This window comes from Cydia strobilella, chromosome Z, assembly GCF_947568885.1.
Source record: "Cydia strobilella chromosome Z, ilCydStro3.1, whole genome shotgun sequence".
In the NCBI taxonomy this organism is placed as follows: domain Eukaryota; kingdom Metazoa; phylum Arthropoda; class Insecta; order Lepidoptera; family Tortricidae; genus Cydia; species Cydia strobilella.
This window is the reverse complement of record NC_086068.1, coordinates 43171374-43195301: the sequence shown is the minus strand read 5'-3', so window position 1 is coordinate 43195301 and position 23928 is coordinate 43171374. Positions and strand designations below refer to the sequence as shown.

General features: G+C 40.2%; 3 protein-coding genes across 4 annotated transcripts in view; 2 read left to right on the top strand and 1 right to left on the bottom strand.

The window, feature by feature from the left end:
- The window catches only part of LOC134754971 (uncharacterized), a 567282-nt gene that overhangs the window by 425497 nt on the left and 117857 nt on the right, over positions 1–23928 (top strand).
- Positions 15354–16484, top strand: LOC134753769 (uncharacterized protein K02A2.6-like). Its single transcript, XM_063689707.1, has one exon. The coding sequence runs from the start codon at positions 15354–15356 to the stop codon at positions 16482–16484; it is 1131 nt and encodes a 376-aa protein (XP_063545777.1).
- Positions 21551–23928, bottom strand: part of LOC134754012 (prenylated Rab acceptor protein 1) — a 29001-nt gene continuing 26623 nt past the window's right edge. For both annotated transcript variants that reach the window (XM_063690069.1, XM_063690070.1), the window contains exons 6-7: positions 22913–23021; positions 21551–21938 (exon numbers count right to left, since the gene is read on the bottom strand). In XM_063690069.1, the coding sequence (XP_063546139.1) occupies positions 21838–21938; positions 22913–23021 (210 nt within the window). In that variant the 3' untranslated portion in view covers positions 21551–21837. The remainder of the gene's footprint in view (positions 21939–22912; positions 23022–23928) is intronic.

The following is a 23928-nucleotide window of genomic DNA, read 5'->3' as shown; positions in this document are numbered from 1 at the left end:
AACCCAAGAAAATTAAACAAATCTGCGAAAATAATTCGTGTAGTTTTGAAAATTGGTATAGTTATACTAGGCCAAGCAATAACTATTAGTTATTCTGTGGCAATAAGAAGTTATAGACGCTACGTAAGTTACGTAGCTAGGAACACAATTTTTGACTCTGTAAATTTGTTTGGACTAGTTAGGAGGTAAACATATCAAAAGTCCCCGGTCGTAGCCCTGGTGGGTTTGAAGGTAACATTTTTCGGTTTTTCGATTATATCTCGAAAAGTTTGCGTCTGAGCGACATGGCCACTTATACAAAATGAAAAGTGATTTAATGTGTTTTTAATAAATTTTACTTAGGAATGGTGTCAATGTTGATACCATAAATGAATTCAGCACCCCCAATTTATACGAAAACGATACCAAACCTGGCCTAGCAGCTTCATTGATGTAGCTAATCAAGATAAAAATGAGAGCCCTAAATAAACTTCAAGGGCGGATATCTCAAAAACTATAAAAGATATCGAAAAACTTGATTTAATAAAACTTGTAATAAATTAAATCACTTTTCATTTTGTATAAGTGGCCATGTCGCTCATTCGCATAGTTTCCGAGATATAATCGAAAAATGGAACCTTCAAACCCCCCTTTTCCCCGCCAGCACCATGGTTACGGTCGGGGACTTTTGATATGTGCACAACCTAACTAGTCCAAACAAAGCTACGAAGTCAAAAATTGTGTTCCAAGCATCCCCCTGTATAACCTTTTTTGGGCATTCGTTTCCTGTCCCTTGTGGTGTCCAGCCCGCGCAGCATGGTTTCCCCTATCACTAAGTCCGTCCGTGGTGATAAGCGTACCGTGCTACGACTCCTGCAGTCGTAGCACAGTACGCTTATCACCATGCCTGTCACGTTCTAACAAGTATGCGAGTGCGAAAGTGACGGACTTAGTGATAGGGGAAACCATGCTACGCGGGCTGATGAACATACTAAAAGTCCTCGGGGGTGGGGGTTGCGCTGAGGGTATAGGAGGGGGTTGAAGGTACCTTTTTTCAGATTTTTGCTCGTATTTCGAATATCTGTACGAATAGCATTGTAATTACTTTGAACAAAAGTTTCTACAAATTGGGTTATATTTATTTTAAAATCCGTCCAGTATCCTGAGCTACAGGTTGTACTGATTACCCTACTTTCTGTTTAAATCGCAGTCGAGTAAAATGTTGATATTGGAGTAGAACGTGTACAAATGTATAGACAAAAGTGGAATTCATATTCCTCCAAGTTTCATATTAAGAGAATATCCCCTGAAAGTGTATAAGCGCTAAATCTGGATTCAGCTATTATTTTCTATAACAAGATGTATTTTTTCCGCAAAGTTATCTAGGACTTTTTTTGTGTAGAATTTAATAAGCTTTAATGTTGCCTCACGCCATATTTTCATAGGGAACGTATATTTAGAGTAAAACGCAAATTTCTCCAGGATGGTACACATTTTCCAAGATGGCTGCGATTTCGAGGTCCCCAAATGTTAAATAGTGTGGACATGAAAAAGAGACCTTTAATTAACATACATACCAAATTTCATATCTTTGGAAGGATTTCGAGGTGAGACTTAATCCGATTGTGCTATTAGGAGCTAACAGGATGTTTAAGTTAACAAAGAGATAAAAAAATAGACGATATAAGAAAACGTCGTTTTTTCTTAGTTGTTCATCATAACTGAAATTTTTAGTATAGAATAAGCAAGTTGAGTCACCTGCTGACCATAAATAAAAATAAACCGGCCAAGAGCATGTCGAGCCATACTCAGTGTATGGTTTCGTACTTCCGTAGTTTACCCGCCCGGCAAAACGTACTTTTTGCAAAAACTTAAAAATGGCTTAACCGATCAGGTTTGCTATAGTTTTTCTTGAAAGTCTTTAATAAGCTTTACTGTCACGATTTTTTTCATATTTTTCCCATGGTTCAAAAGTTAGACCGAGGTCGAGAAATGGGGATGATTTTTTCGCTTCAACCCTATAGTGTGGGGTGTCATTGGATAAGTCTTTTAAAATGAATATGAGTCATTAAGAAAATTTTTTTAGATAAACGTAATATTTCCGGAAATATTCGATCTGAAAGAAAAAATAATGTTCCTGAGTCCACCTCTAACTTTTAAACCATGAGTCCAAAAAATATGAAAAAAATCGTAAAGGTAGTAGAGCTTATTAAAGACTTTAATGAAAAACTATAGCCAACCTGATCGGTTCAGCCGTTTTTGAGTTTTTGAAAAAAGTATATTTTGACGGATGGGTAACTACGGAACTACACTGAGTATGGTTCGACATGATCTTGACCGGTTTTTTTTTATATTTGACCAGCAGGTCACTAAGCTTGCTTATACTAAACTAAAAAATTGAGTTATGATGAACAACTACGAAAAAACGACGTTTTCTTAAATCGTCTATTTTTATCTCTTTGTTAATTTAAACATCATGTAGCTCGTAAAGTATTGACCGTAGAGTAAAAATGAATATGACCTAATTTGTAGAAAATTTTATGCAGAATATTTTGTCCGAAGTAATAATAATGCTATTCGTACAGATATTCGAGATATGAGCAAAACTCTAAAAAAAGGTACCTTCAACCCCCTCCTACGCCCTCAGCACAACCCCCACCCCCGAGGACATTTAGTATGTTTATCTGTACACAACAAGGTATAACTATACCAATTTTCAAAACTACACGAATTATTTCCGCAGATCGCCCATTTTCGGCTTAATTTGACGTGGCTATAGTTCATAGTAAATATACCTATCTACGCCAAAATATATACGCATAACGCAGAGGTAAAGGCAGGCCCAAGCTCAGATGGTTGGACGGCGTATACCAGGATATCAGGACCTTAGGAGTGAAAGTTGGAGAAGGAAAGCCACAAATAGATCGGACTGGAGCTGGAGAGAATTGCTTGACAAGGATGAGGCCCACCCGCGGCTGTAATGCCTCATGATGATGATTGAAAACGCGATATAAATAGGTGTCTTGATAAATTAAATATTCACGAACCTAGCTACCGCCATACAATCGCAGCTACAGCTAGGCCACTGCAAGCCATTAAAAGCCCTCCACACGATCGGGATTACCTGCAATTGCCCATCATGGCCAATTGTGTAGAGGCGCCATCATAATAGAGGCCGAGTAGAGGTAAAGTTGAGGAAAAAAACCGGCCAAGTGCGAGTCGGACTCACGCATGAAGGGTTCCGTACCATTACACAAAAAACATCACGTTTGTTTTATGGGAGCCCCCCTATTTATTTTATTATGTTTTTGGTTAAAAAAAATGGCACATTTAGACGTTAAAATACCTTTTTAATACAGTTGCTCAAAAAGTGCTACTTTACGTAGCTGTTTAGCGTCCGGAAAGTTGGTTTTCGCGAACTAGTGCTTTTTACTTTCCAATTTTTTTATAGTTATTTACGTTACAATTGCGGAAAAGAGGAAATTCCTTACCTAAATTAATTAATTTAATTTAGTTAAATTACCTTAATTAAATTACCTATTCGCACGTGTATCGTACAACGTTTTACAGTACATATGGCCCTTTAAACTTTCGACACATGCACGAAAAGTGCTATTTGACGCATTAGTGCGAGAAAGTAGCACCATATATGTACTGTAAAATGTATTCTTGTTCCAATTCATGACTACTTATAAGATAAGATAAGATAAGATAATCTTTATTGGTAGCATACTGATACACGTCAAATACAGTTTTGTACAATAAACATACAAATTCCACATTACAGAGTAGGTACTTATGTATGTATGTTTCGTACTTATGTACGAAATATACACAGCATAGTAATGTCAGTTTTTCTAAGTAAAAAAAATAAAATTATTACATAGTCAGTGGCAATTCCATCATTTCGTTAAGAGTATAAAAGGTTTTTGTGAGTAGCCACGATTCCAAATTACTTTTAAAGGATTGGTGAGATGGTGCATCTCTTATGTTATCTGGGAGGCGGTTGTATATCGCTGGGCCTGTGACGTACACAGACTGCTCTGACCTTGTGAGTTTGTGAAGCGGTGCGACTAGACGGTCTCGATGTGCGTTGCTTCGTAAGTTATTGACGAGTGTTGATATTAGTTTCCTTTTAACGTCGTAATCAACATAAAAACCTACTGTTAATGTAAGAATACGAAAAATATATATATTTCATATTTTATTACTTACCTCTTCATCATTATAACACGTCTATTTTTTTTATATTGAATTTATTGAATATTGAAAAACCGTTCTTAATAGGTTGTCTGAATGGAACGGAACGCCTGTCAAAGAAGAGGCGTTTTCTCTTTCTGCTTTAAGTTTCCAAAGGCAACATTCGATATTGTTTTTATAAATGTACGATACACAAATAATCGTAATTAACGATATTTGGGTAATAATAGTACAATGTTTTATATATTTACAATTGTTTCTGTCTTATAGAACATGCATTAAAAAAAATATTTCATTGAAGTGGGTTCAATATAACCTACAATCAGCACTTTTAAAAACAATTGTACCAAATAAAATTAAAGGAAATTATAAAAATGATAAAAAGGGTTTATTTAAACATTGCAACGTTATTAACGTTTTTGATAGGTTTTGCTTGTCCTTAGTTACAGAGGAGTGTGAAATCATACCATCATTAGATAAAAATACTCGCTCAAGTAATTTGCGTACCTTAGATTATCTACCTGCATATACAACTCCAAAAAGTAACAATGTATACGGTAAAAGAGTAACTGACTTTCTACTCCCATGTATACTAAACACCTTACCTAAAAATGTACTGTATGATCTCATTAACATTGTTAAAAACCACGGCAGATGTATGCCAAGACTAAAAAAATACTACCTAAGTCTAGAGTAATGTATAAAATAGATGCAGAGATTTGATGTGTATAGATTAGTTTTATATATATATAATAGTATAATATAATAATATACCTAATAGTATTAAGCAAACGCGGATCGGACCGCGCGAATTTGCCAACTATTACATAAACCAAAGAGGTTTACAATAGTGGCAAAAGTTGTATGAATATTTAAAGTGAATAAATAAATTAAAAAAATAATAATAATAATAAGCCCGCAGGGTAGCTTGTGGCGAGCTGTTGGGGGTGACGACCCCACGGACCCGAGTGCTCCAGAGAGTCGGTCAGGGTCTCCGTCTCCGGCGTGTCTTCGTCGGTCGGAGTGGACCTTGGGGACCCGCAGGACTTTCAGCTCTGGCTTGCCTTCATTGGCCGTCCAGAGGGGAGTCGTAAAAGAGCTATATGCTCCAGGGGTGGAAGTGAAAGATGCATAAGACGCGAGTTGGCACAGTGGCTGCTAACAGCCACTGGGTAGAAAGCGGCGCACACCTCTCGACACCCCTGAGCCGCTCACACCGGTGTTGCTCCTGGTCGTCTTCACGACGGCAGTTTCAGGGGCCCATCTAGTCAGCGGCAAGTCACCACCTGCCTCGATAACGTGTTTTAACATTGTTATGGCAGGTGTCCGGAGTTCTTTACAATAGCCCAGTCTCATTGTCCTCCCAAACTTCAATCCATAGACCGGTATACTGTTCACTTTTTCTGCAATAGTCCCAATGCCTGCTGCGACCGGTTCATGGGTGTCTATTGTTGCGCCTGTGAACGGGTTCCAGCAGGCGTTCTACATGACATTAAAGCTCTCCAAGGGGCCTCTACGTGTTGGATCTATATCCCCACGCAAGCCTATCAAAAGACCGGGATTTATAGGCCCGTGATATCCAAGGAGATACAAATAATAATAATAATAATAAGCCCGCAGGGCAGCTTGTGGCGAGCTGTTGGGGAGTGACGACCCCACGGACCCGAGTGCTCCAGAGAGTCGGTCAGGGTCTCCGTCTCCGGCGTGACTTCGTCGGTCGGAGTGGACCCCAAGGGGACCCGCAGGACTCTCAGCTCTGGCTTGCCTTCATTGGCCGTCCAGGGGGGGGGGTGTTAAGAGCTATATGCTCCAGGGGTGGAAGTGAAAGATGCATAAGACGCGAGTTGGCACAGTGGCTGCTAACAGCCACTGGGTAGAAAGCGGCGCACACCTCTCGACACCCCTGAGCCGCTCACACCGGTGTTGCTCCTGGTCGTCTTCACGACGGCAGTTTCAGGGGCCCATCTAGTCAGCGGCAAGTCACCACCTGCCTCGATAACGTGTTTTAACATTGTTATGGCAGGTGTCAGGAGTTCTTTACAATAGCTCAGTCTCATTGTCTATCCAAACTTCAATCCATAGACCGGTATACTGTTCACTTAGTAATATTTAAGGGTTTTTTATGAGTACTAGACGAAAGTAAACTCCAAGTCAACGACACAACTGATTTATTTTGGGCTTAAACAAAGCCCAAACCCCCTCAAAGTCATAATACTTAATCTACCCCACATTTCATACATATATAACACCTCCCCCTGTTACAACAAAAAAAAAATACAATTTTTATTTTATTTTGTGACGACATGATCCTTACATCTAACAAGTAGCAGTAAGTGTAAAGAGTAACATTACACTAAGGGTTATTTTGGGAAGCATTACGAACCAAAAATATAAACTTACAAGAACTATATGCTTAGCAACTATTTTTTTTTTATATTTTTTTTTTTTTAAGATACAACTCGAGTCGGCGCTCAGAATATAGGTGACTTATATAATTATAATGAGGAAACAAAAAATCCGTACTAGTTACATTCACCTTACATCTTATAACTTTTCACAAAAAGCGTTCATTGTTAACTCAGAAGTTACCGATAACAACCTTATGATTTATTGCGTAAGGTCTAGAATTAAATAACCGAAGTAATGAGTGGGATATCGGGCTGTCATAATAACTAGTACAAGTAACTATTCCTACATAGACGCATATTACCACGGAAATATATTATATAAGATATTATACTTATACTCGTACCTATCTGTATCTGAACGCTAAAGAAAGATATGTAAATTGGATCGCGTGATCTAGGTAAATGTATTTACACTTTATATTGGCCTTTTATTGCCTTTACACAGCTACGCATAGGCCGTTTTATAACTATGTTACCTTCTGACATAGGTGGGTCGGTGGGTACCGCCTCGGAGGTGGGATTTGGCCGCACTCCGGCGCCTGACTGGCACTCCTCGGGTGCGCTCACCGGAGGCTCCTCTGACGGATCCTGGTACTCATCCGACTCCTCGCTGACATCATTGTGGGTAGGACTTGGCCTACTGTTCGAAGTTGATGGCAACACGATATCATCATCGTTGTTGACCACTGGCTTTGGCTCGAATTTTGATATCGAGTACCGATTCTTCGCCGATTGAATAGGCAACAGCTGATCGATGTGACGTTTCCACTCATGTCCGTCGGAGAGACGTACTGTATATGAGAGCGGGTCTCGACGCTCTGTGACGGTAGCTTCTGCCCACTTAGCGGATTGGCGACGGTAGTCACGCGCTTGCACCGTGTCCCCAGGCTGCACGTGCCGCTCAGCGCCCGGCCGGTGCTGTCCAGCCCTATCCTGCGCCCTATTTACTCGCTCGGCTCGTTCGAACGTGGGCAGTATTATATCTAATCGTCCACGCAGACGCCTACCCATCAGGGCTTCTGCAGGGGTTACACCCGTTGTACAATGCTGTGTTGCGATACTGGAATAGAAACCTGCAAATAGCTACATCTATATCTGCACCCTCGTGTAACGCTTTTGTCATTGCCTGGCGTTTTCAGCAACGCCATTACCTGCCGCTCGATAAGGGCTCGTTATGGTGTACGTGATAAAGTTTTTTTTTAAATACTCGGCAAACTCTGCAGAGGCGAACGGTGGTCCCCCATCACTTACTATCTGACTGGGGAGACCGAATCGAGCGAACTGCTTCCTTAACTTGAGGGTTGTCGCAGCAGCATTAGTACTAGGCATTTTTTTGAATTTCGATCCACTTGCTGTGGGCATCAACTGTAACTAAATAATGTTTACCCTGAAACTCACCGAAATCGACATGCAGACGCTGCCATGGCCGCGACGGGAAGCTCCAGGTGCAGCGTGGCGCGCGGCGGCGCGTCGCGCTGCTGGCGGCAAGCTGCGCACGCGCGGCATAGCGCCTCGATCTCGGCGTCCAACTGCGGCCAATATACATACCCGCGTGCTAAAGTTTTCATTTTTACGACGCCAAGGTGCCCTTAATGCAGCTCCATTAGCACTTGTTGCCTCAATCCATCCGGTATGACCACCCGGTGATTGTACAAAATGCAACCCTATCCAATGTTAATTTGTCCTTCCTATGAAAATATGCTTTCTCCTGCTCGGCTAGTACATTTACCGGCCAACCATCTCTAACATAATTAAATATATTTTTTTAAACCGCGTCCGATTGCGTCCCTGACGCCACATCTCTCGCGCTGATAGGAAACGACTCTTCTACATAATTAATGTATGACATTGCATCTAACCCCTTTTCCTTATTACGCCGGCACGGCAACGGTAGCCGCGAGAGCGCATCCGCGTTACTGTTATCGTTCGACTTAACAAATTCAATCTGAAAATCGTAAGCTGCCAACCTAGTCGCGTATCTTTGTAACCTACTAGCGGCCGTTTGCGGTATACCGTGTTTAGATCCAAATATAAAAGTTAGAGGCTTGTGGTCCGTTTTAATAATAAAATGACGGCCATACAGGTACTGATGGTGTTTAATAACACCCGCAATTATTGCGAGCGCCTCTTTATCTAGTTGACTATACGCCCGCTCGGCCGCGGTCAGCGTCCGAGACGCGAAACATATGGGCCGCTCCGAGCCGTCCGGGAAGCGGTGAGGTGAGACAATACGCTGCCCAGACCGTACGAGCTGCTGTCAACGGCTAACACTAGAGGAAGGTCGGGATCGTAATGCACCAGTACGCCCCTGCCAGCCACGACATTCTTGACATGTAAAAATGCTTTATTGCAATCTGTCGACCAAACCCAAGGTACGTCTTTACGTAGCAACCGATGTAGCGTATAAAGCGTTGAGCTAAGGTTAGGTATAAACTTCGCGTAGTAGTTAATTAACCCCAAGAATGATCGTAGCTGCGTGACGTCTTTCGGCGCAGGCGCTTCCACAATAGCTTTAATCTTGTCGGGGTCGGGATGCAAACCTTGTTTATCTATAATAAACCCTACGTAAACAATGCTATCTTGCATAAATGAACACTTTTCTAATTTAATTCTGAGACCTACATCGCGCAATCTTTCAAACAACGCCGTCAGGTTAGCCATATGCTCGTCCCTGTCGCGCCCGGTTACCGCGATGTCATCCAGGAAGACAGCCATATGCTCGTCCCTGTCGCGCCCGGTTACCGCGATGTCATCCAGGAAGACCGCGACCCCCCGCAGCCCCCTGAGTGTCTCCTCCATAAACTTCTGAAATTTCTCTGGAATGCAACTTAAACCAAATGGAGTGCGTCTATATATAAAAGTACCTATATGGGTAGTAATGGCAGTGAAGGGTTGAGATTCCTCGTCCAACAGTAATTGTTGGTACGCGTTTATAAAGTCAATCTTACTGTATTGCTCGCCCCCACTCAACGCGGCAAATAACTCCTCGATTCGTGGCAGCGGGTACGGGTCCTGTACCAACTTAGGATTAACGGTCACTTTGTAGTCGCCGCAAATACGGATATCGCCCGATTTTTTAATTACTGGTACAATGGGTGTACCAAAATCTGAATAATCGACTTTATAAATAGTACCCTCCGCCACGAGTCGTTCGAGTTCCCGCTCCACCGGCTTACGTAATGCTAAGGGCAATGACCTCGCTTTAATAAACACAGGATCAGTGTTAGACAATTTAAGTGATATCTTTTTATTACAAGTGCCTAACCCTGGTGTGAATACAGTCGGAAACCTTTGCCGCAAATCATCAACTAAATTACTTTCCGATAAATGCAAAACTAAATCGTGAATTTCAACTATACTAATCTGTAATCGTCTCAGCCACGAACGTCCTAGCAAAGGAGGTCCGCCATTTTTAATTACCCACAGCTTAAGGTTTTCCGAAACATGTTCACCCAAAACACCTTTGACAAGAATGTAACCAACGGGTTTTATTGGGGTCCCGTTGTAAGAACGTAAACACAAATTACTAACCTGCAATGGTTCATTTATAAAATACAAACATTCATTCACATTCATCATCATTCATCATCGTTCATTTTTGGTTCATTTATAACAAAGTAAAAGGTAAGAACAAGTTGCCACTGTACATTCCACCACTTCTCTTAAACGGTATGCCTTTGAAGCGAGTGTCACAGTTCAAATATCTGGGCCATGTGCTAACCGAAGACCTTAAAGATGATAAGGATATAGAACGTGAGCGAAGGTCATTGTCCGTTCGCGGCAATATGCTGGCTCATAGATTCACTCGCTGTAGTGTGCCTGTAAAACTATCTCTTTTTAGAGCGTACTGCCAAAGTTTTTACACGAGTGGTCTATGGGTCAGTTTTACGCAGCGGGCGTACAATGCACTAAGAGTGCAATACAATAACGCATTCAGGGCCCTGATGCGGCTCCCTCGTTATTGCAGCGCGTCGAGCATGTTGGCAGATGCGGCCGTCGACGATATTTACGCAAAAAGTCGGCGTCCGTTATACGACGTGTGCGAGGGAGCGGCAACAGCATCCTGCAGATGATAGCGGACAGGCTGGACTCGCCCGTCCTCGGCCGCTTCATAGATCTGCATGAAGCGGCGGAGGGGGTGGCCGCATCTTATATGTTTTTGTTTTGTAATTTTAATTTAATTTAATTTTAGTTTAGTTTTCCTTTCCTTTTAATAATATTCTAACATAGTTCTTAAGTAAAGAGTTACTAACCATATTATGGAACCTGTGTTTTCTGAATTAAATGATTTTTATTTTATTTTATTTATTTTTATAACAGTCAGTATTAATCGCGGATAACTTACTTCCTGTGTCCAATTCCAAGGTCAAACTGACTTTTAAATTATAAAAATCGCACTCCGACTTCATCGCTGTCCAGATAATGAAGTCCACGACCCGTCGGCACCTTCCCGCTAGGGGTTCGAGGACCCGTTTTGCACATCGCCTTGAGATGGCCCTTCTGGCCACAGCTGTCGCACGAGTAATTTCTAAAACGACACCCGTCCGCCCGATGAGGTCGATCGCACCGCCAACATGCGCGGCCGGGGCCCGCGGCGCGCCCGCCGCCGCCGCGCGCCTCCACCCGGTGCAGCGCCTCGCCGGCGCCGTGTCCCGCGGTGGCTGCATTCGCTCCGCTGCCCGAGCTGCTCGCCTGCGCGTGCCTCTCCGCCGCCTCGAGCGCCAAAGCCAACTCCACCGCTCGCTTGTACGTCAACTTCGCCTCCGCGAATAGGCGGGACCTCATATCGTCATCCGATAGGCCGGATACAAATTGATCCCTCAGGTTTTCTTCGAGGCCGCTACTAAAATTGCACGTACTGGCTAGATGTTTTAAGGCCTGCAAGTACTCGCCTACTGGTTCGCCCGCCTTCTGCCTACGTTGACGAAACACGTGTCGCTCCGCAATTTCGGAGCGCTTTGGTTCGAGATGGTCGCCGACTATTTTTACTAAATCCGTAAGTTTTCGTCTCAGGGTCAGCCGGCGCACACAAATCGCACATCAAACTATAAGTGGCTTCCCCTACTAACGTCACTAAGGTAGCCACTTGTAAATTATCCTTAATCTCATTTAAGGTTATAAATTGCTTGACACGCCTAATGTACGCTAGCCACTTTTTACTCGCGAAGTCAAACGGTTCAATTTTGCCGATCGGCATATTTACTAATCACTGCACGCGCTTTAAACACTATTATTAATGAAAATTGTCCTTTGTTCTCGTCGCCAGTAATATTTAAGGGTTTTTTATGAGTACTAGACGAAAGTAAACTCCAAGTCAACGACACAACTGATTTATTTTGGGCTTACCCTCAGTCATAATACTTAATCTACCCCACATTTCATACATATATAACACACTTCTTCTGCAATAGTCCCAATGCCTGCTGCGACCGGTTCATGGGTGTCTATTGTTGCGCCTGTGAACGGGTTCCAGCAGGCGTTCTACATGACATTAAAGCTCTCCAAGGGGCTCTACGGGAGGATCTATATCCCCACGCAAGCCTATCAAAAGACCGGGATTTATAGGCCCGTGATATCCAAGGAGATACAAATAATAATAATAACACCCAGCTAAAAAAACACCTCTTCATAATGTCAATGTCAATGGTGTCACAGAATTAATAATATAAAAGATTCGAATATTTTTTCGCAACTGTATTAAAAAAACGTCGTTCGATACACTTGCGGAAATGTCATTCTTCACTTGTCCCGAGTCTTAGCACTCGCCTGCGGCTCGTGGCAAGATATCTCGGTACTCGTGAACTAACGACATACTTTCCGCACTAGCATCGAAATGTACTATTGTTAATTAATATACACAAACGTATTGATTTTATAAAAATAAGCATAGAAGAATTTTGAGATCCGTTTTTCTGGACCTACATCTACAGTGGCGCCAACTGGTGGGCACAAAACCGGTTGCCCTCATTGCAATAATTTGCAGTTCTGAATACATAATAATGAAATGAGACACTGTTGAGTGTAACATGGGAGCCCCCCTATTTAATTTATTATGTTTTTAGTATTTGTTGTTATAGTGGAACAGAAATACATAATCTGTGAAAATTTCAACTATCTAGCTATCACGGTTCATGAGATACAGCCTGGTGACAAACAGAAAGACGGACAGCGGAGTCTTAGTAATAGGGTCCCGTTTTTACCCTTTGGGTACGGAACCATAATAAAAGTGCCTACTAAAATATATGCAAAATTAAACAGGTTGAAAAAATGGCACATTTAGATGTTAAAATACCTTTGTGTATATTAGAACGTATTGATTTTATAAAAATAAGCATAGAAGAATTTTGAGATTTGTTTTTCTGGACCTACATCTACAGTGGCGCCAACTGGTGAGCACAAAACCGGTTGCCCTCATTGCAATATTTTGCAGTTCTGAATACATAATAATGAAATGAGACACTGTTGAGGGTATAGTTATTTGTGCAACAAGAGAGGAAAGTTGGTTTTTCTTGCGAGTGTTTATTTTGAGTCCCGAGAAAGCGAAAGATTCTAAGGTAGAAACTTGAGCGTAGCGAGGGACTCAAAAACACGAGATGTAACATAACTTTGCTCTCGTGTTGCACACATAATTTTTCACCTCAGTAGTGTCAGTAGTGAGAACATATTAAAGGTTAAAATGTATTTCGAATTACACAGAATAAACAGAAAAAAAAGTATTATAATATGTACCATACGATACGATACTAGACCATACCATACCATACCAGACCATACCATACCATACCAAAACCATACCATATCAGAACATACCGTACCAGACCATACCGTACCATACCAGACCCTATCATACTATACCATACCATACCGTACCGTACCATACCAAACCATAAAAAAAATGTAATAAAAGTATGAAGTTCATGGCCTTCACTAAATTAAAAAGCTACATTGTTTCACTCCCTGGAGTGAGGAAAGTCGCACTTTCCTCACTCCAGGGAGTGACGAAAGTAGGCTTGTTCGAGCTGCTGAGGTGAAAACAATGTTTCGATTTGGACGTAATATTTTTTATTGTTTGCGCCAATATCAACACCTCTTATGAAACTGTTTGTATTTTGGGAGACACGGTGAAAATCTACAATTTATGCACACTGACGCCATCTTTTGGCTGATATTCGACATCTCCTCCCTAGACATCCACCTTAACAATCTTCTAAATATCTCTTTAAAGCTTTGAGATACATAATGTAATATATTATATAGGTAACTAGCTGTTGCCCGCGACTTCGTACGCGTGGATTTGTATGTTGGTGGTTATATATTCTACATGAGCATAATATAGAACATTATGCAGCAAAAGATATCAGTAGGGACGGTTAATCATTTGTTAATAATTATACAACACATGAAATTTGTCTTTCACAAACTACGAAGTTTCAAGACCCTATTTAACTGAAAAAAATTGTTCCCGATATATATAATCTGTTATACCTATTTTGTGTTATATATGAGACCTACGGCCAACTGAAGAAAGAGTTAATTGTCTTGTCACTCGTGTCAATGTCATTCAATAAAATAACGTAAACATTTACATATGTTATTATTAATATAAATTATGAATACATAAAACTGGCGACAAGGATGGAGGAATTAGAACGCTTTACGCGCCTGCGGGCATCGGTACGTGGTCAACTTACAAAATTAGACCAACAACTACAACAATTACACATAACATCAGACTTCGAAATATGTCAACGGCTTACAAGCCTTGAAAATTACGAGAAAAAGTTTGACAACACCCAGAATGAAATAGAGTCACGAACAGATAGTATAGAAACCGAAATCGAGCAACGCCACACAACAGAGGAAAGTATTTTGCAATTAAAATTGAAGTTACACGGCTTACGCCCTACCCCCGCTGTCGATGCATCCTCAACTTACGTGTCGGTATCGCAGCACACTCGGAGTCTTGAAAGTACGCGCGATAATACGTCCGTGGCCGTACACCAACCCAAGATCACATTTCAACCATACAATGATCGCGAAGACTTCACAAATTTCATACGAAGGTTGGAAACATACATGAAATTAAATATCTGTGAAGATTCAAGAACCCGGACGCTAATGCTTTTAAGCTCTATACCACCAGACTTACACCAAAAAGCCTACGACTTATGTGCACCCGACGATCCATGTGAAATGGATTTCAATCATATTGCCAAAATGTTGAAAGAATATGTAGATCCAAAGCCTAGCGTATGGGCTTGCCAGCATAAATTTATTACGCGAGTACAAGATACACATGAATCAGTCATGCTTTATACCTCTGAATTGAAACGTTTATGTCAAGATTGCGAGTTTTCGTGTATTCACTGCAAGAAATCAATCTGCGATCAATTTCTTACTCTACAATTTATAAGAGGTTTACACGACAACGATATAAGAACAAAACTCTTACAGGAAGTAAAAGTATCAAGTTTCACAGACGTAGTAAAAAATGCAACTACACTGGAACTGGCAAAATCGGACAGTAGTTACATGTCGCCTGCACACTGCTCTACGCAAGAACCGAAAGATCAACACTTCATTAAAACTGGATTCAATAATTTTAAACGTAAAATGGATAACAAACCTCTTTCGATTAAAGATTTAAAGGGGAAATGTTTCCGTTGCGGAAGTCAAGAGCATCAAGCGAATACGTGTCGAAGCATAAATGACATATGTACCAAGTGCAAACGAAAAGGCCACCTTGCTCGAGTTTGTTTACGATCTATGCAAGCCAGCAAACAAATAGAGCATGAACTTACGGAAGAACACGACGTGGATAGCTCGTCTGAAACAGTCGATGACAACACACCCTGGGATATGAACTTGATACAATCGTGTAGGACAGACAGTTACAATGATAACGAACTTACTATTCAAGATGGATGTCTCTTAAAGGGAGTGCGAGTCATGATACCTGTAGCGCTGAGAAAACGGGTATTAGATGAGTTACACTCGGGACACCTCGGTATGGTGAGGATGAAATTACTAGCACGAGGCTACGTCTACTGGAAAAATATGGACAAGGACTTAGAAGATATGGTTAGAAACTGTCGTGAGTGTCGGCTACACCAAAACGAGCCTCCACCGGTTACACTACACCACTGGGAGCCTCCGACAGGCCCGTGGCAGCGACTCCATATTGATTTCGCGGGACCTCTGAAGGGACAGTCATTGCTTATAGTTGTCGATGCTTACACCAAATGGGTTGAAATCTTCCCAACCAAAACGACAACCAGCTCTTGGTGTATCAGAAAATTACATGAGATTTTTCTTACGTTTGGGTTCCCCTTAACACTTGTTTCTGACAATGGACGTCAGTTCATTTCAACAGAGTTCGAAAACTACCTTAAAGAAAAAGGAGTAGGACATAAAACATCCGCACCGTACCATCCAGCTACGAATGGGCAAGCCGAGAAATATGTTCAGACCATTAAAAAGACTCTAAATTGCATGAACGCTGAACCAGGTAATCTGCATGACAAAATTCTAGCAGTAAAGGAACGCTTATTAAGAACCCCGAGTACTACAACCGGCAAGAGCCCATATGAACTTATGTTTAGCAGAACAATAAGAAACATGTTGCACGTGCAGTTCGAGACCAGGGGGGAAGATGTGGGGGCAAGGCCCGAAAGATCTGAAGAAAACCGCACCGTGCGCTCATTTACCGTTGGCCAGAGGGTTCAAGCAAGAGATTATACTAACGGACGTAATAAATGGCAATTTGGAACTGTAACTAAAACTCTAGGTCGGCTCCATTACGAGATAAGGATGGATTCTGGAGACACTTGGAAGAGACACATAGACCAGATGTTGTGCACCGTAATACCAATTCAAGATGCAGAAGACCGATCTTAGAGATTTGCGACGGAGGTGTTATACCTATTTTGTGTTATATATGAGACCTACGGCCACTGAAGAAAGAGTTAATTGTCTTGTCACTCGTGTCAATGTCATTCAATAAAATAACGTAAACATTTACATATGTTATTATTAATATAAATTATGAATACATAAAATAATCCCTCTCAACTTTCTTAGAAGATTTACAAGTCCACTATTTAAAAAAAAAAACACTTCCGAAACTATTAAAACAAACTTTTCAACAACGGTGTCAAGTTCCTAACTTAAAAGAAAATTTGTACCACATATAAACTTACATCCTCTTTTTAACCCCTTTAGGGGTTGAATTTTTAAGAACGTTGAAATAACTTTTTTGGAATCCTATACAATGCCTTTCTAAGAAGTTTCAAAGCATTTGTAATAGATTCACTTTCAACCCCTTTTTAACCCTTTTAGGGGATGAATATTTAAAAACGCTTATATTATGAAATAAAACTATGAAAACGGATTATATCGCGTATATTGAATTTATAATACATCCCGACGTTTCGAACTCTTTACAGCGTTCGTGGTCAACGGGTGACTGAGGAAAAATTACAAAATGCAAAAATACCCACATACTAAAATAATGAACAATCATAGACTACAAACTTTAAGGCTGGTTGTACATGCAAAATCGGTTCATAAGGCTAGTTATACACTATAATTATTTTTCAAGTAAAGATATATATATATACGCGATAAAAAACTATGCCGGCTCCAACCCTACACCACGGACCCGAGAAGATTTAATTCCCTCCTAAATTGTAGGAGGGTATCCCAATATGGGACCGGCAACAAACTCGGCGGGACACATCTTTTCAAAACATCAGAATGTCCAGCATCATCCAACACTACGGTCTCACAGTCTATGTCTCGCTTGCTCCTTTATCAGGTGGACTACAGGATCCCAAGCTGGTGGTAGAGAAAAGCCATCTTCCCTATTAAAGTTTGGATATTTCTTAATCTCAATGGCCTCGCGCAGCATTCTGGGTATGTAACGCTTCTCCTTGGCAAGAACCAGAGGCTTATCAAACTTGATTGAGTGATATATATCTTTACTTGAAAAATAATTATAGTGTATAACTAGCCTTATGAACCGATTTTGCATGTACAACCAGCCTTAAAGTTTGTAGTCTATGATTGTTCATTATTTTAGTATGTGGGTATTTTTGCATTTTGTAATTTTTCCTCAGTCACCCGTTGACCACGAACGCTGTAAAGAGTTCGAAACGTCGGGATGTATTATAAATTCAATATACGCGATATAATCCGTTTTCATAGTTTTATTTCATGAGTAACTATCGCGGTAACCGAAGACAATATAACGCTTATATTACTTTTCTTGTATTCTAATAATATGCCTTTATACAAAGATTCAAGTCCCGCACTCAAATAATATTTGATCTCCATACAAACTTTCAACCCCATTTTTACCACCTTGGGGGATGAATTTTCAATAATACTGAAATAATTATATCTTTCTATGAAGTTTCAAGTACCTAGCTTAAAATAAAATTAGGACCACGACAAACTTTCAACCCCTTTTAACCACTCTAGGGGATGAATTTTTAAAAACGTTGAAATCACTTTTCTTGTATTCTAATAACATGCCTTTATGCAAAGATTCAAGTCGCGCACTTAAAAAATGTTTGACCTCCATACAAACTTCCCCCTTTTTCACCACCTTAAGGGATGAATTATCAAAAAACGCTGAAATAAGCTTTCTTCTCTTTTAATGAAATACCTTTTAACGAAGTTTCTAACTCTTAGCTTAAAATATAATTTGGACCCTATACAAACTTTCAACCCCTTATTAACCATTTCAAGGAATGAATTTTTAAAAACGCTGAAATTACTTTTCTTGTATTCTAATAATATGCCTTTATACAAAGATTCAAGTCCCACACTCACAAAAATATTTTATCTCCATACAATTTCAACCCCTTTTTCACCACCTTGGGGGATGAATTTTTAAAAACGCTGAAATGAGTTCTTGTTTTTTTATTATAATTAATAAACATTTATATTATAAAATTTGAACCCCAAGACAAACTTTCATCCCCTTTTTAACCCCCTTAGGGGTTGAATTTCCAAAAACGTCAAAGAGATTTCCATGAATCCCATAGTGCGCAAGTTTATGGCAAAGTATACTGTGATCTACTTTGTCAAAGGCCTTGGAGAAGTCAGTATAAATAGAGTCGACCTGACCCCTATTCGCAAAGCTGGCGCATAAAAAGTTTTTGTATTCTAGGAGATTTGTGACCGTAGACTTGTTTTTAACAAATCCATCCTGTTTTTCGGAGAAAAGTGACCTAAAATGGTTATAGAGATGTACATAGAGTAAAGATTCGAAAAATTTTGCTATACATGATAGAATACTTATGGGCCTGTAATTTTCGCAACATGACTTATCACCAGACTTATGAATAGGGACTATGAAAGCAGCCTTCCACACTGTAGGGAAATTTCCGGTCTGTATTGACTTATTAAATATAAGACTCAGTGGTAAACTGAGCTCTTTTGCGCAAGAGATAACGAAAGATGGGGGAATACCGTCCGGCCCCGAGCCCTTATTTTTATCCAATGACTTATTAATTTTTTCCACAATAAATACTATCTGCAGAGATAGAGACGCTGCTGCATACTTCATTACTACGATTAGTTTTTAAGTAAAAAGTGTAGGAGTTAGGCGGAGAAGTTGTGACTGTTTCAAATACCGATCCAAAATATGAAGAAAACAGGCTGCAAATTTCCGGGCAGTCAGAGGCAGATACGTTACCATGAGTCATTCTTTGCGGGATTGTTGTGCCCCCTCCCCCAGTAGCATTTATACGTCATTATGACGTAATAATGCCGTCATTAAGACGTCGCTGACGTCATTTTGCTACCTGGGTCTTATTCTTTACGTAATGCCAAAAAGCCTTTACTTAATCCTGGAGCGCTTCCTTCACCGACGAAACAAATGTCCTATAGCATTTATCTATCATTATCTTACTTTTTTTACGAAGAATTGAAAAAGAATCATAGTCGCGCGGATTGCCAAATTGTTTATATAATTTGTGTTTTTCTGCAAGGCAACTTTTTAATGCATTATTGTACCAGACCGGGTAGGTACGATTCGACCTTTTTATATAAGGGGGTATGCTTCTCAATTATGCCAGTGAGTTTTTCGTAGAACAGCTTAGTACATACATTGACGTCCGACGATTCAAGTAACCTATCCCAATCGACTAACAATAAATCGTTACGAATCTTAGTTAAGTCGCATTTGTTGAAATTCAATCTTTTGGTGCTATTAATTGTCATAGTACGACTTTTTGTAACCAATGGAAAATCAATTACAATAGGCGGGTGATGATCGTCCTGTTTAGTCATTGGGTCAGCACCATAAACTTTTACGTCATTGAAGGTAGTCATTACGAGGTCTAGGAAGCGCACATTTTTATTGGGTATACCGTTTAACTGTTTTAGACAACATAGGGAGGTAAAATCTGATAATAAATGCGCTTTATGATCTTGAGGGCATTGTGGGATTAATTCATCTGAGATTAGCGAGTGTTTCCATGTTAAGTTGATTGTGTTAAAATCTCCAATCAGTAAAAAATTGTCACGTTCAGATGCATTAAGAATAATATTTTGGCAGTTAAAATAAAAAGTTTCTAATGTATGCAATGGTAAGTCAGGGGGAAGGTAACATACGCATATGTGGAGCGCGCCGCAGTTATTATTATTAGGCAGTAACGTAAGCCAAATATCCTTATAAGTATATACATACAGATTGGTCCCGTTTTTGTCAAAAAGCAGTTCTGATGATGGGATCCATGAGGAATCGAGGGAACTCCTCAAATATTAAAGGCATACATATAGTGATTTTTGTATTTTCATCAACAAATCAAGCACTTACATTTAAAAAGTGACATTTGATGAAGTGGTACTGCTGATGATGATCAGAACGGAACTTTTCAATGACGCATAGTTCACGTTTGGCGATTTGTCCTCTTCGTTATGTTTGTTAAGCAAGTTAGGTTTTCAAAAAACATTTTTGTCAAGTTCGAGTTCTGATGATGAGACCCACGAGGAACCGAGGGAACTCCTCAAATGTGAAAGGCATACATATAGTGATTTTTGTATTTTCATCAACAAATCCAGCATTTACATTTAAAAAAGTGACATTTAATGAAGTGGAACTGCTGATGATGATCAGAATGGAACTCTTCAATGACACATAGTTCACGTTTGGCAATTTGTTTTCTTCCTTATGGACCCAGACCTAAACTTGGACCCGGACTCGGACCCGGACCCGGGTCTGAACATGGACCTTAACTCGGACCTGGACCCGGACCGAACTCTGACCCAAACTTGGACCCGGACAGCCGGACACAGACCCGGACTCGGATCCGGACCCAGACCGGGACCCGGAAATGCTACTAGAAAAGTGGGGTAGGTGGGTGGGTGGTTTTTGAACTGCGATTCTCACAGTACAGGACTGCTATCAGAAAAGTAGGTGAGGTTAGGTTAGAGCTGTGACCCTTAGAAAAACGAAATGCTATCAGAAAAGTAGGTTAGGTTAGGTTAGAACTGCGACCCTTACAGAAACGAAATGCTACTAGAAAAGTGGGTCTTTTCACCTCCTTTTCTACATAATTAGGCAAAAATTGCTGTCTTTTTCATTTCATTGTCTGAATATAAGTTAACTTCCAGCGGCATCCCCCATTGAAGTCGGTTTTTTTGTTCTTAAAAATTAATATTGTCTTCGGTTACCGCGATAGTTATTCATGAAAAACTATGAAAAATCGGATTATATCGCGTATATTGAAAAAGCTGTTATTGTTTCCTGTCTTACAGAACTAAAGGCTCCGTCACGTCACACACGCGCGTTTTGCGGGCGGAGCGTGAGCGGACGCCGGCGCGACGGGAGCGCTCTCATTGCGCTCCGCCCGCAAAACGCTCGTGTGTAACGGAGCCTTAACAGCTTTAAGCGTCTTTAGTTGTATTACGGTTGTATTTTTTCTAAAAAGTGAAATTAATAAATAAGTAGAAACAGTTTGTGAAAATACCTTTACTTATATAAGTTACACAGGTAAGTTGGTGGCCTCTTCCAATTTGTAGTATGTACATAGTTTGATTTGATAACAATATGGCTTAACATCTACTAGTTTTTTAGTTACAGTATTATGAAATGTTAGTAAATGAATACACACATGCAACAATATAGGTATTGTTGCTGTGACAAGGGTGTACGGTTAATTTACAGAGTGCGTTCCGTTAAATATGTAGTGGAGTGTGTGAGGCGAGGCGAGGCGAGGCGGTACAGCTAGGTGTCATGTCACACTTGCTCTATCATGGGGAACTGCTCCTCTTCCAGAGGCGGGAGCGACTCCGCGTCGAACAGGCCGGCGTGCAGAGCGACGATCGTCACTGTTGCACCTGGGCCACAAAACAGGTTTGTTCAATAATATATGTAGGTAATTTTTAACAAAAAAAACCGGACAATTGCGAGTCGGACTCGCCCATCGAGGGTTCTGTACAAATTTAACTTATTTTTTTAATTCTTTTTAGGATTCCGTACCTCAATAGAAGAAACGGAACCCTTATAGGATCACTTTGTTGTCCGTCCGTCCGTCTGTGTGTCAAGACCCTTTATCTCGGGAACGCGTGGAGGTATCGAGTTGAAATTAAAACCATATACACATGTCTATAGTCCCTTTAAGCTGTGAAAAAAAAATCAAACTTCTAAGTTAACGTAAAAAAACATACGGACATTTATGCCGCAAAAAACCTATATTTCGACACTCGAGGGAACTAAAATTTACTTATAGGGTACTTCCCGTTGACCTAGAACCATGGAGACTATATAAAGGAGCCAAATCTCTATGTATGAAAAGTGTCCATCAAAAAACAGTAATTAGGCGGCGCCACCATACACCGAAATACTACCAAAAACAACCTACGTAATTTGGTCGGGTTATTTGTTGCCTTAAATATATGGTTCATGTTATACTTATGTCCCAGAGCCTAACTAGCGCCACCGGAGAGATTAGGAACTATTATTTAAAGCTGAAAGCGGTCACTTGCAACAATTCTGCCATAAGAGATTGGTATCCTTTCTATACCATCCATACCTAGAACTATGAAATTTGGCAAGTAATATCAAATTGGAATCAAAACCATAAAATATAGACCTGAGTATATATTTTTAATTCAAATTTGAGGTACGGAACCCTAAAAAACAACCGGGTTGTTCTCAGTTGTTACCAAAGTAACAGATGGAAGTTTTTCTCATGTGTTATTACTGGGAGCAACTGACAAAAACAATCCCAGTAATTGTCACCAATTCGCTTTCGTGGTAACTACTGGGAATTTCTTTTCTCGGTAGTTAGGTGAGAAAAATAGGTAAGTACCTAAAACCCAGAAGACCACAGCCCCGACGCCGGCGAACCAGCAGATAGCCATCGACCCCGCTGCTGCGACTGTGTATTGCTGCGTTTTCGTCAGCTCGTAGCTTCCGATCTAAACCAACAATTAGCAGAAGTAGCGTTGAAAAAACCGGGAAAATTGCGGGAAAATTTCAAAACGGCTCGTTTTTTTCAAGTTCCTTCGAAAAAAAACAACAAATTTTTCTATATACTTAATTAGGAATTTAAACAAGTAGGTTAAGGTTGCATGTCTAATGTATTTCTTGTTTATGGCATTGACACTGTCATCCCACATCAGTGGAATTGTGTGTGACGTATTTAATTTTTCTGAATAGAACTGGAAAAAAACCGCAAAAAACTAAATTTTGTAAAATTCCCGAAAAAAACATTTGATTTTTTCCGGAATTTTCATCCCTAAGCAGAACCAATTTTATGATCTAGAAAATTATGAAGTTGAAAGTACACCCCGAGGTTATTAAAAGTAATTACTTAGACAAAAAGTAGATAGAGGTACTTTATCATTCGAAACATGTCACAAATCCGGTGTCCAATTAACCTAGAAAACGGTATCCATGCCATGACGATTTTACGAAAATAGTACATTTCGATGCTAGTGCGGAAAGTACGTCATTACTTCACCAGTACCGAGATATCTTGCCACGAGCCGTAGGCGAGTGGCAAGACTCGGGACGAGTGAAGAATGACATATCCGCACGTGTATCGAACGACGTTTTTTAATACAGTTGCGAAAAAATAAGTAAAGCAACAAGTATTAAGGAATGGAATTCGAAACTTTTTATATTATTAATTCTGTGACATCATTGACATTGACATTATGAAGAGGTGTTTTTGTAGCTTTTATTCGACTAGAATAGATTTTGTCATTATTATTGAACCCACTTCAATGAAAGTTTTTTTTTTCAAATGCATGTTCTATAAGACAGAAACCATTGTAAATATTAAAACATTACTATTATTTCCTAAATATCGTTATTTACGAT

Excerpts from the sequence above, each read along its gene's own strand:
- LOC134753769 (XM_063689707.1), top strand. The coding sequence starts at position 15,354 with ATGCAAGCCAGCAAACAAATAGAGCATGAACTTACGGAAGAACACGAC.